The sequence below is a fragment of the Carex rostrata genome, chromosome 21 (genome assembly GCF_964058835.1).
Source record: "Carex rostrata chromosome 21, lpCarRost1.2, whole genome shotgun sequence".
In the NCBI taxonomy this organism is placed as follows: Eukaryota; Viridiplantae; Streptophyta; class Magnoliopsida; order Poales; family Cyperaceae; genus Carex; species Carex rostrata.
This window is the reverse complement of record NC_135938.1, coordinates 2,084,843-2,098,448: the sequence shown is the minus strand read 5'-3', so window position 1 is coordinate 2,098,448 and position 13,606 is coordinate 2,084,843. Positions and strand designations below refer to the sequence as shown.

General features: G+C 30.4%; 1 protein-coding gene across 1 annotated transcript; it reads right to left on the bottom strand.

The window, feature by feature from the left end:
* Positions 1 to 1,870: 1,870 nt before the first annotated feature.
* On the bottom strand, positions 1,871 to 3,436 carry LOC144573579 (uncharacterized). Its single transcript, XM_078323359.1, has 2 exons — positions 2,817 to 3,436; positions 1,871 to 2,511 (listed from the first exon to the last, which is right to left on the bottom strand). Exons 1-2 carry the CDS (start codon positions 3,284 to 3,286, stop codon positions 2,361 to 2,363), a joined length of 621 nt encoding a protein of 206 aa, XP_078179485.1. The 5' UTR covers positions 3,287 to 3,436; the 3' UTR covers positions 1,871 to 2,360.
* Between the last annotated feature and the right edge of the window lie 10,170 nt (positions 3,437 to 13,606).

The following is a 13,606-nucleotide window of genomic DNA, read 5'->3' as shown; positions in this document are numbered from 1 at the left end:
TGATTGCTTTGCGGTTTTTGCAAAAAATATAAGAACCGAGATATCATTTCGGTCCGAATTGGTATTTCGGCCCGAGCTGTGTTCACAGATTTCGAAAAAAAAAATAGTTTGAAAAATTGTGAAAATACCTTGGACCGAATTTCCTTTTTGATCCTGAAAAAAAAAATTCGAACCAAAATAGCATTTCAGTTATTATTATTTTTTGTAAAAAAATATGTAATCATGTTGGTTTTCTACAAATCTTTTTTTTTTTTAATTATGGTTTATAAAAAAGATTCCTCTGTCTACGATAAGTTTATGCCGTACAAGTGGTGCCGCTTCAATTATTAACTAGGACATGCAGATGCAGCAGCAGCAGTTCATGATTTCTGAGACAAAACTCATTGTATTTGTACGAATAGATTTATAAAATTGATAACCATAATTAAAGTTATTTGTTCATACTTTAAGGAAACAAAATGAGAAAAAAGGCTTACTATATGGGAAGCTTATTCTCTGCGGAGTTTTTCTGTGCGGAGCTTTTAATCTGATCCGTTCGTTTCGGATCAGACGGATCAGATCAGATCTTGCCCGAATTGAAAAAAAAATCAAAATTTGCGGAACTTTTAATCGGGTACGTCCGATCCAAAATGAATGGACCAGATTAAAAGCTTCACACAGCTCCGCACGGAAAAACTCCGCAGAGGATACGCTTCCTACTATATGTTTGCTAAAACATATTGTGTGTAATATTAATTATTTCAAATGCTTTTTTTTCCTAATTAAATACTACACATAATATGTAAAAGTCATTGGTCCAACCAAGTTGCATGTATAATTAAGTTCAAATGTTGTGCTAAATATATATAATAGTACATAGCTCAATTATTTAAGCTTGAACTTAGCTTCAACGTAGTTTGCAAATAGTACATGCATAGTTTATTTATAACTAGACTCCCTAATACTAAAATAAACTTTATTTATGTTTAAAATAATTAACAGTCAAATGATAATGTTAGGGAATCCAAGTTAGACTTTGCATCTTAATTAGTTTAAGTAGTATATCAATTAATTAATGAACTATATAAAATACAAATAGAAAATCAATGAGAATCTCAAACATGATGATCTATTAATGCAAAATTTGACTATGAATTAGATTCGGACTTAATTTAGTCAACTTCCAATAATTAACTATGTCACAATATTTCTTGCCATGCAATAACTAGCTAAGAAAGCATCTTCTTGTTATTTTTATTAATTCTAATCTGAGATGCTCCTGCAGTTTGACTTCATTTTTGCAGGAAAAAAAAAACATAAATATATAAAGTCTGGAAATTTGTTAATTTATAGCAAAACAAGGCCAAATATATATAACAAAATTCACATGTACTTGAAATACGTAAGAATTAATATTGGCAATGGAAATTTGAAACACTTTCCTATCCAAATAAAAAGAAAAAATAATTGGGAAATTATATATATCTTTGATGAAATTTGGGAAATTATATATATATCTATATAGGGACACTGTTGTACCGATCGATATTTTGATGTGTTCCGTGGGTACACGTGACAATTGCAAGGCATTGAGATGAAGAAACAAATTAAAATATGACACTTGTTGCCATGCATTTAATGTAATAATATAAGGACCACCAAATTAATGCAGTCCATTCCTCTCTTGTCTGTCATTTAATTGTTAAATGTCTCTTTTTTTTTGTTATAAATTTCCGTCAAAATGTCTAAACATAATTTTTTAAATTGTTGAATATGCTAAAACTATTTTAGCACATATCACAGCTATCATAGAGAAATTAACAAGTTGAATATAATTAATGATATTTATATAATTTCTTAATGGAAACACAAGTGGCTATATATATGTCTGTTCAAGGAAAAACAAAAAACAAAAGAAAAAGTGGAACAGCAAACAAATTATTTGTCAGGTCTAACAGATTACTCAAAATATATGACTTAGCTATCATACAACATCCAACAAGAAGATGCCATCATAATCTCACTTCTCAACAATGGAGTAAAAAAAGGAAAAGAAAAAAGAAGAAAGCATCTTCTAAAAGTAAAAGTAAGAGTAAAGTAGAGAGTAACAAGAGTGAATCTAGTTGGTACAAGCTTAATAATTAATTGATTTAGGAACAATCATATTATTGTTTTCAAAAGAGAAACAACACTATATGAAACAAACTATGAGCTACTACAACCAACCATGCCTCAAGCCATGAAATGCATCTGTGGTAGAACAAGGTATAATACCCCAGATGGATATATGTTTCCATTCTACATCCAAAGAGAAAACAAAGAGATACATAATTACTTATCATTCAGGCCCTCCAACTAATTAGAAATAACCATCAAGTACCTCAATGGCCAGATCCATGGCCAACTATAGACAGAAGAGCATTCTTCATTACGACAACTGAGCTGTAACCCCTGACTCTGCCAGCCGGGCCATGTCGTCCACCAAAGCATAGAGTTGAGGTCGGTGACCCATCATCTGAATCGTAATCATCCCTATAACCGAAGAAAAATATAACACAAATGAAACTGATAAGATTTAATTTATATTTTACTAAAAGTTATATATATGGTACTAATCTTTCACTTTAGATACAAAATTAATATAACACAAATGAAACTGATAAGATTTAATTTATATTTTACTAAAAGTTATATATATGGTACTAATCTTTCACTTTAGATACAAAATTTTAAGTTAACAAAACAAAGACATGACAAATGGTACGTAAAGACGATATTCAAACTTAAACATTGCTTGTCGATACGTACGATTAGATGCATATTAGGAAAATATTTACCCTCTTGACGAAAATGAAGATCGTGGACTCGACAGTCTGGTACGCCTGCATTGTGGACCCACTGAAGCTGGAGAAAAAGAAGGATTCGAATTCGATGACGTAGACGAAGCTGATGATGAAGAAGTAGAAGAAATTGAAGAATGGCTCTGGCTCTTCTTAAGAGAGAGTTTTGGCAGTATAGTAGTGATTAAATTGGGCCTACTTGTGGACCTTTTAGGGGTTTTGTTAGATTTTAGGTTGGAGAAGTATGAAGGAGGAGGTGTCAAGGGAGGCAGTGTGGCGTCGTAGATACGATGTTTCGGGGTACCCGGTTGCGACTCCCAGAGGAATGGCACCGCACTAGATGCACCGCCATAATAAACCCTAAAAGAAGGGTTGGCTACAGAGCTCTCCTTTGTGAGGAGCCTTGAGTAGAATTTATCTTCTTTGCTTATATGAAGAGACTTGTTCTCTGAGTTTGTAGGCGGCATTTTTGAAAGGAGAAGAAAGATACAATGGAGAAGAGAATTAAAAGAGGCTTTTGTTGTGTGTTTCTGTGTGTGTGTGTGTGTGTGTGGATTAGGAGAAAGAAGATTAGTGCGAGATCTTGTAGAGGGAGGTGAAGGGAATAAAGCAGTATAACGAAAATAATTTGAGGTCCCCTATGCTTTATAAATGGAGCAAAATGAGGCGGTTAGTTTTAGTTAAGTTTTCTTGGTTTACTTTTTTTTTCCTATACCCATTTTGGATGGAGGGTAGAGGAAGGAAGGGGAGGTGAACAATAGAAGAGAATGAAATGGAATAGAAAGAAAAATTAATATATTTAATATTTTTGTATTTGGATGATTAATGAGAGAAAATAAATTTAACTTTCATTTCCGTTTTATTTCTTGTTTTGTTGATTAAAATTTAGAAGGTTAATGAGAAATTTGGTTGCTGTTGTAGATTTGTAACAAAAAAAAACTTATATGAGAATTATATTGGTAAGATATAGAGTTGAATATTTGTGTTATTTTTTCTAAAAATATTTGCAACAAAATTTATATCCATCTGTTACATTCCAAATTAGAAGGGAAACCGATTCTATTATTTACAATGATATAAAGTTAAACCTTTCACGCACATCCGACATAATTTTGTCAACTAAACACGATTTGACGAAAAAATTTCTTTTCTTTTCATTCTCTCCCTTCCTCTACTCTCCATCCAAACAAGGTGTAACGGGTTCTCAAATGAGCAAGAGATTTTGTGGATTAATTAATTTAGATAGTGGGTTTTTACCAAGCCGGGAAATAAGGTGATCTGGATTTGCGCAATGGATTTTACAATTATTGAAAGATTAAAATATTTAATAACATCTTTTGTGTATTGGGTTTCTAAGATTAGATGGGGAATTAATTAAGTATCCGATCTGATTATGGATTTCCTGACCAAATCTGTAATGGTTATATTTCTGATGAGATATATATAGTACCTTTTGTTTTAATTTTTCCATCATATAAAACTTTTTTGATTTACCAAATTCAGTAATATGAATAATATAATTAACATAAATAACCATATCTCGGTACTGTATTTGACATACCCTTATAATTAACATGATTTCATTAATTGATCACTTGCTCAAAATTTTGTGTAAAAAGGTATATGTTAAACATGTCCAGAAAAGAACACATTTCATATATTTGTGAAAATAAATTATTAATTGGTTATTCATTTTGACAAATTTTACAATAGCATGAAAAATAGTGCATTAAATATATTATCATATATCAAGAGCGTACATGTTTTGGGTAAATTATAAAATTGTAAACTAAAATATATTAAGACATAGGAATTAAATTACTGATACAAAAGATGAGGGATAATGAATCATAGTCACAAGATTCGTGAATTATTCGCAAATAATTTGTTTTTTTGTTGACTACGAACTGAACGCTGAATTATTCGGTTGACCGTACTTTGACCGAATTATTCATGAATAATTCGCAAATTTTACGAATTATTCCCAAATTGTATGAATTATTTCTGAACTTTTCCCAAATTTTTCTCAGAACATTTTTATTTTTTATTTTTGCTCTTTTGTGGGACTGAAATCTCTGATCTAAATAATTCCGAATCATTATCAAATTATTCTCGAATTATTTTCGAATCACGAATTTTTGACTCCGCTAAACCAGACCCGAATTATTCAATTATCACTATGATAATGACTGTCACTAGATAGCTGGGATTTGTTGATGTTTGCAAAACTCAATTTGCAAATGAGACAGACTACGAGACAGAGTAACTCTTTGCATGAGACGAAATAGCTAATATAGTTAATGATTATTCACTTCTTCCAAAAATAGTTACTTGCCTTGCTTGCCAAAACTTGACCTTATTTTAGAGGTGATAACGGATCGGATACGGCCGAACAATAGTGGCAAAATTATATTCATATCTGTTTTATTTTTCAGATATGAATACTAAACGGATTGGATTGGATATTTATTATTATTATTATTATTATATAAATATTATTAAAAAAATACTAAAATTTATAATATTTATCTAATTATAAATTTTGAATGATAAATAACATAACTTTATTCATAATATATATTTATTATTTTGATACAGATAATTAAAATTTAAAACCTTATTAGTATTTATATCTGAATGGATATTATCCGCTCTGTTTTCACTCCTATCTTATATATATATATGAAAAATAAAAAATAAAGGGCAAACGAAATTAGTATGTTGATTGCATAGAGAGAGCACCAATAGGTCAAAACAGAGTACATTAATTTGCTCAGAGGTACATTTGAGTTTGGCAACCGCTTTTGAGGGTTTTTAATTTGGAGTTCCCTATGAAGCATTTTTTAGGGTATAGGGAGCTGTACATTAATTTCATTTTAATGCTAAATTGTCCCTGTTTTATTGATTGTTCACAGAATCACAGTTCCATAGGAATATCATCACATGGTTAGATAAGATCAAATGAGGATCTATTAAATGAGATGCCTGTTTTGGGGGGAGCCTGCTTTCATGTTTTGTTGGGGTTGAATGTCGTAACAAAAACTAATACTAATGATACTAATAATACTAATAATAATAATAATAATATATAATAAATAAATAAATAAATAAGCTATATATAGAAGCTTATTAATTAAGGAGCTGAATTAATTGTTCTCAAACTATTATGTAATTCAACAGCGGTACTTAATACATGTGCTGATGACTTAACATAATTACTACATATATGCCATACTAAGATCATATTATATAATAGCTAGCTAGTATCTCTGAATTGACATAAATTCATGTAGTAATTCATGTCAATAGTAAAATATGTAATAATTACTATTTGAAAATACCGGATTTCACATTAATCATAGCGAATATATATCATTAATAATACATCACTTGCAATTCATGTTACTTAATTTGTTATATAATTTTCTGACGATATATTTTCTCCCTTATACCTAGATTATATATGGTTGCATTTAGAGGTGTCAATGGTATCTTTTTAGCCATTTATCCAACCCGTGTCGTATTTGATAAGGTGGATATGGGTAATATTTTTTTTTTGTTAGCTTATTTGGTATGGGTATGGGTGTGGATAAGATTTTTTGCTTCGTTTATCAAATGGGTAAGGGTATTAGAGGTGCTACTTTTACCCGATTACCCGGATCCGATCCGGAACCGAACCGGATCCGACTCGGAACCGACCCGGATCCGATTAATTTGGATAGGGTATGGTTTAAAAAATATAACCGATTAAATTATGGGTATGGGTACAAAATTAATAATTTAATATCCGACCCGGATCTGAACCGGAACCGATACTGTAATGGGTAGGATATGGGTATCATTTAATTATCCGACCCATAACCGGACCCGACCCGATACCCGTATAAATACCCGATAAAATATATATTAATAACTCTGCATCAAGTTTTTGTGTTAGATAATATATTTCAGCTGAGTTATAATTTGATAAAACTTAACCAAATTTATGCTACTGTTTTACACTACCCTTTAATTACATCCTTAACTAGCCCTTTAATTGCGCCCTTTAATTTTTATTCTATATTATACACATGTGACACATGACACATGATTGTCAAATTTATTCTTCCATAACCAGCTTATTTTATACCTTTTTTCTTCTATTACATTCAATTCATAGATTTTTTTTTAATTATAAAAAAGGAAATCATCATCTCTAATATTTTACTTTCTAAAAATTATATCTCCTCCATCCTCCTGAATTCAAAAGCTATTAACAAAAAACTGAATTCAATATTTTTTGTTACACCATGAGTACTCCAAACAACCAACAACCAACTAATAATTTAGAGTTATTATTTTGATTTTGCTATGTAGCATGATATATTTTATTATTTATAAACATGATTAATAGTATAATTTTTATTTTGCAGTAGTTTTTAATTTATATTGTAAGGATTTATTGTATGAGATGTTTAAGAAATTATAATTATATTTAAATGTAAATAATTTCTCGAATAGTTTGGAGTTGTGACCGATACCCGCTCTGGATCCGGAACCGCCCCGTATCCGAACCGGACCCGATAATCCACAAACAAGTTACGGGTATCTATCTACCCGGAACCGAAAGACTGGACCCGAAATATCTACGGGTAGATAGGTATCCGGATCCGGACCCGACCCGATTTGAAACAAATAAGTATATGAATCGAAATTTGGACCCGAACACTTTTAGGGTCCGGGTCCAAATATAATAGTACCCAGACCCGACCCGACCCGATAGCACCTCTAAATGGTATGTGTAATGATTATTTCATACCTGTTACCCTATATGATAATTATAAAATCTAAATATATATTCAATTCAATTTTCAACCCACCTAAATATATATTCGTGTTTTTGAATTTTCTTTCTTTATAAAAAAAATTAGTTGGAATTGATTGCACATTTATTTTTATTTTTTTATTAAAAATGTAATTACAAATTAATGAGTTTTTGATGTTTAATTTGTAAAATATAATAAAACTAATTATTATATCAGTATTATATGTTATTCACTCGCTAATGTTTCGTTACCCGATGATATTAACGGGTAAGGGTAGGGTAGGATAAGGTCAATTTTTAATTGATATGGTAGTGTATGGACAAAGTCAAGTTTAATGGGTATGAGTATGAAAATGCCTCCACCTGACCCGTACCGTACCCATTGACAGTGGCGCCTACCCCTGGATTTTGGAATGCGGTACCAAGTTTGTATATAGTTGGTTTGGGTTTGGGTTTGGGTTCTTCCTAGCCCTGGATTTGAGTTTTTCCTACTCCTGACTAAGTCAAAGCTCTCGATTAGTGAAATTGGCCGAGTTGTTACAAGTTTGGTAGTCTTTCATCAATCTATTTTGAAATATACCGACAAGAGAAAGGTAATTAAGAATGGTATGATAGTGGGACCACAAACCTATTATTTTTTTTAAAGGAATAAACAAATTTTTTTATAAAGCAATATACTGAAATTTAATATAATGCATTAAATTATTTTTATTAGATTCAACTATTTAAAATGGACTGAATTTTAATAGATGAGTCTTGTGAACTATGCTTCAAAGTAAAATTTAATACTTTAATAATTTAGATTATTTTTTTTGTGTTAATAATTTTTCAAAAAAATTGAGTTTTCGATCTAATTCGGTTGACTTCTACATATTTTTTCAATTTTAATTCATGATTAATTACCGATTCCACTTCCAATAAAAATTATTTAATAATATTTTATAGTTTAATAATTTAAATAAAATAATAATAATTTATTTTGCCTACTTCTGATGAAAATCCTAGCGACGTGGATGCCCATTGACACCCCTACTTGCATTAGGATGAATAGGTAACAATGCACCCAAAGATTTGATGGGATGCATATATGAATATGTATCCGAATTCAATTAGTCTAGCGCTGCACTAAAATTGTTGTGGTCCATAAATATTGTAAAGGCTCCTTTTCCAAATTTAGACTAGCAAGGAATAGGATGCATGAATCTGGAAAGAAATATCACCGTTCCTAATATTTTGATAATTAGTACGCAATTGCGTAGAATAATCACAAATTAAGACTAAAAGCACATCTATTCAGGTAGCAGCTGAAAGGTGGGGCCGAGCAGCGCTTGATGCGTGCATGCTTATAATTATAAACCTTGTATTACACTCCAAATCGGGCAACAAATTGCTTTGTACATTAGAAAGCCTAAAATTGACTAAACAATGCAAAAATTTGCTGAGGTGCAAGTTACTTTTCGTACACAAGTTATTAATTCAAGATATATAGTGTTTTGTCTTCTGTTGCTCATCTCAAATTTATTCCATGAACACACGGGGCCATATGTAATTAATTATTTTGTTAGATGATAGTTGAGTGCATATATTGACCGTCAAAATGAAATATAGATTAAAGGTAAATTAAGAACCTAATGGGACGGTTATTAACAGTGTTTTAATATTCGGTTTATATGCGGTATGCGGTCGCATATGCGGACTTATATATGTAGATTTTAAATGATAATTCATATATATAAATAAGTATGTGATAATATGTGGTATAAATTACTGTTAATATACTATAAACCGGTATTTTTATCATTGTTAATATATTCTAAATTGGTAATATATATACTCTAAACTGGTAATATGCTCTAAACTGTATATTCGGACCGAATATAGATTTTCTATTCGGATTGCAACCGAATAGAAATATTCGAGCAAATAGAAATATTTGACCGAATATACTATTACTACACTGGTTATTAGAAAGAATCACATATATAACTACAAAGATTCCAACTTTACAATTTGGTCAGTAATAAAATTATATATTGACCGTCAAAATCAAAGATAGATTGAAGGTTAATTAAGAACTTAATGGGATGGTTATTAGATAGATATCGTACAACTACTTTCTAACTTTACAATTAGATCAGTAACAATATTATATATTGACCGTCAAAATGAAAATAATAATTGTTTTTTTTAAAAGAAAAATTGATACAAGAATCCATCTTTAATCTAGTACTAAAAGACAAACATTGTCTGTGTGAGGTTAGAAGTTCAACATCCAAATGAAAAATCTTTAATTTTACGGAAATTAAATAAAAGTTAGAAGACTTAAATTTCCATTTTCTTTCTAATAAAAAAAAAGTTAGCACCACTGTCTTTAAATATACAAAAAGACCAACCCTTTTTTTATAAAGGTTCAAATTGTAGATGAACATTAACTATTGCATATATTATGTAGAAGTTATATATCAACAATTAAGAAGAGCTAAGGGTGAAAACGAGTTGTATATTATTCAACTGAATTTGGATTCGTATTCAAAAATTTTAAATTTTAATTATTCGTATATATCAAATAATTTAATATATATTATGAAAAAATTTATGCTATTCACCGTTATAATTACATAAAATACTATGACTTTTGTATTTTAATAATATTTATATTTTTTTTTAATGAGAAAAGATCTTGGTCCACATACTGTCCACAACTTTATCCAATCCCGGGTTCAACTGTATTAACTTTCGACGGTCCCCACCTTCTAACGGATCTCGTTTCCTCCTATTTAAACATGTCATCGCGTGACACCGTACCTTCCTTTTTTTTTTAATTTCATTTTTGAATCTTTCATTTCCTATCAGATACTCTGCGATTTCCTTCCTCTTTCGTCTCGAGGGAAGGTTCAAGCGTGATTTTCCTTCCTCTTTCGTCTCGAGAGAAAATTCAAGAGTTCCTAGTCGCGAGTTCGTCGCCATTTCATCTGATTTCTCTTATTTCCTTCCTCTTTCATCTCAAGGGAAGATTCAAGAGTTCCTAGTCGCGAGTTTCTAGTCACCATTTCATCGGTACTGACTTTCATTCAAACGAAATTGTATTTTTTGTATTTTTCTTCTCTCATTCAATTTTCCTTTGCAATGCAGATTTTTTTTTGAGATTACTGACTCGGTCTCGTTTTTTAAACTTGATCGCGACAGAACCTTCAGGATTGGATCTCGATCGGATAGAAAACAGTGAAATTCAAATCTAGTAAGTTTTTCTGTTGAATTTGTTATTTTCATTGTGTGCAGTAACTGATCTAGAGAGGCGATATGGAGTATTGATATGAGGAGATGATCTGAGAGAGTCGACATGGATGATACATGATAGAGAGGCGATATGGAGTATTGATTTATTAATTTTACAGTATTTCTCATGTTAATTTTATAATATTCATCTTGTGCAAATCTGGAGGAAAGAGATGATAGAGAGGCGATATGGAGTATTGATTTGTTAATTTTACAGTATTTTTCCTGTTAATTTTACAGTATTCATCTTGTGCAAATCTGGAGGAAAGAGATGGTAGAGAGGCGATATGAAGTATTGATCTGTTAATTTTACAGTATTTCTCCTGTTAATTTTACAGTATTCATCTTGTACAAATCTGAAGGAAAGAGATGATAGAGAGGTGGTATAGAGTATTAATCTTGTCATTTTACATTATTCACCCATTAATTTTACAGTATTCATTTTGTAATTTTACAGTATTCATCTTGTGAAAATATGGAGGAAAGAGATGATAGAGAGGCGAAATGGAGTAGTGATATTGTCTTTTTATTGTATTCACCCAGTTAATTTTACAGTATTCATCTTGTGAACAGTTACTAATGTTTAACAATGTGGTTGTGAATATTTGATGTATTGATGATTATAGTTTGTATCTGTTAGTTTTACTGTTTACATCTTTTAAATTTATAGTATTGAATTTTGCAATGTGTTTATCTCAGTTTTATTGTGTTTTAGGTTTCAGATTTACAGTTTTATAATTTGCATATGTTAGTTGTATAGTTTACATTTGAAAATTTTACAGTATTGAAGTTCTACAGTTTGCATCTTTATGTTTTACAGTATGTGTAGTTTTAATTTGTAGGATATAGATGCATATATAAATATTAATAATTGAAGAAAAGAATTATGAATTTTTTTTCAAAAAAATTAAAATTAATTTTAATTTTGAAAAAGAAATTTTGATTCAAAAAAATTAATTTTGTATAATTTCCGGGATTATTTTGAAAAAACTGCAAGTTTGATAAGTGGTTTAATTGTAAAATGTTTTAGAATGTTTTAAAACTGTCATTAACTGTAAGTTAGAGAAGTATATCAAGTGGTCCCGCATCAAGTACAGTTAGTTTGGCAAGTTGTGCAAGTTGCAAGTACACAAAGTGGTCCTGCTGAATGTTAGAAACTTAAAGTCTGTTTTTTGTAAGATTTGTTATACAAGTTACAGCATTTAATTAGTAATTTTACAGGATTGACACAAGTCAAATGATAGTTTTTCTGTGGACAAAAAGCTGTAGACAATTAGATGCTTCCTTTTTTTAATAAATAATAGTATTAAAAAATTGATATCTAATCTAGAGTAGAACTAGGGTGCTCTTAAGCTCACCAAAGTTTTGGTGAGCTTAACTCTAAAACTCATCAAATCGATTTCAAATGACAAATCCGAACTGTTGAAACCCACCTACCTTACGTGTGATGCATCTACATGTGAAATTTTTAAATATTCGAATTAATTTAGTATAAAGTCAAGCGGTCAAAATTAGAAGGTTAATAAATTAATTTTAGTACATTCATTTTTGAACGTTTTTTGACTGCTTGACTTTATACTAAATTAATTCGAATGTTTAAAAATTTCACATGTAGATACATCACACATGAGGTAGGCGGGTTTCAACGGTTTGGATTCGTCATTTGAAATTGATTTGATGAGTTTTAGAGTTAAGCTCACCAAAACTTTGGTGAGCTTAAGAGCACCCTAGTTCTACTCTCTAATCTATATCCAGTTTAATATCTGATCTGTATCTATCTAATATCTAATCTTTATCCATATTCGTAAAAAAAATGAATACGGATATAAAATTATCTGACCCATTTTCACCCCTAAGAGCATAGTCACAAGATTCGTGAATTAAACTCGAATAATTCGTTTTTTTGGTGATTCTAAACTGAACGTTCAATTATTCAGTTGACCGAACTTTAACCGAATTAAACTCAAATAATTTGCGAATTTTATGAACTTTTCCCGAATTTTATAAATTATTTGCAAAAAAATTTCAAATTTTTCCCAAGACATTTTTTTGTTTTTTTGCTCTCTTGCAAGACTGAGATCTCTGATCCGGATAATTCCAAATCATTTTCGAATTATACCTAAATTATTTCCGAATCATGAATTTTTGACTTCGTTGAACCGAACTCAAATAATTCATTTGTCACTAAGAGGAGCCCAGATGTGCAGACGATCTATCCCCTATTAAATTTTACCAAGTCAAATCGGGTCGGATTCTATTTGTTTTTCTATCAGAATCCACACATAAATTATTGGTTGTGTTAATCAAAATGCAACCAGTATCCAATCAAACAATTTCTGAACTCGCAAATTTTTAGATCAAGTTGATCAGGTTAGTCAAATTTTAGTCAAATTTATCGGATTGCTATAATATTGTTTAACTAATCTATGTGGCATAGAGATTAAGAGATCACTAAATATGTTCTTAGAATGAAACAAATTAAGTACATCATCGCTATGATTTACTAAATAAATAATGTATTTTTCTAGCGTCCATATATATAGAGGAAATAGGAAATTGTAAATTAATTTTTATAAGGCCTCCTGAAGCACCTGTGCGTACTGGAATTATAAGGCGTATCGAAAATACAAGGAGAGACAGAGGTCAGCCACGATTGACATGGAATGAAGCAGTAAAAAGAGACTTGAAGGAGTGGAATGTATCTAAG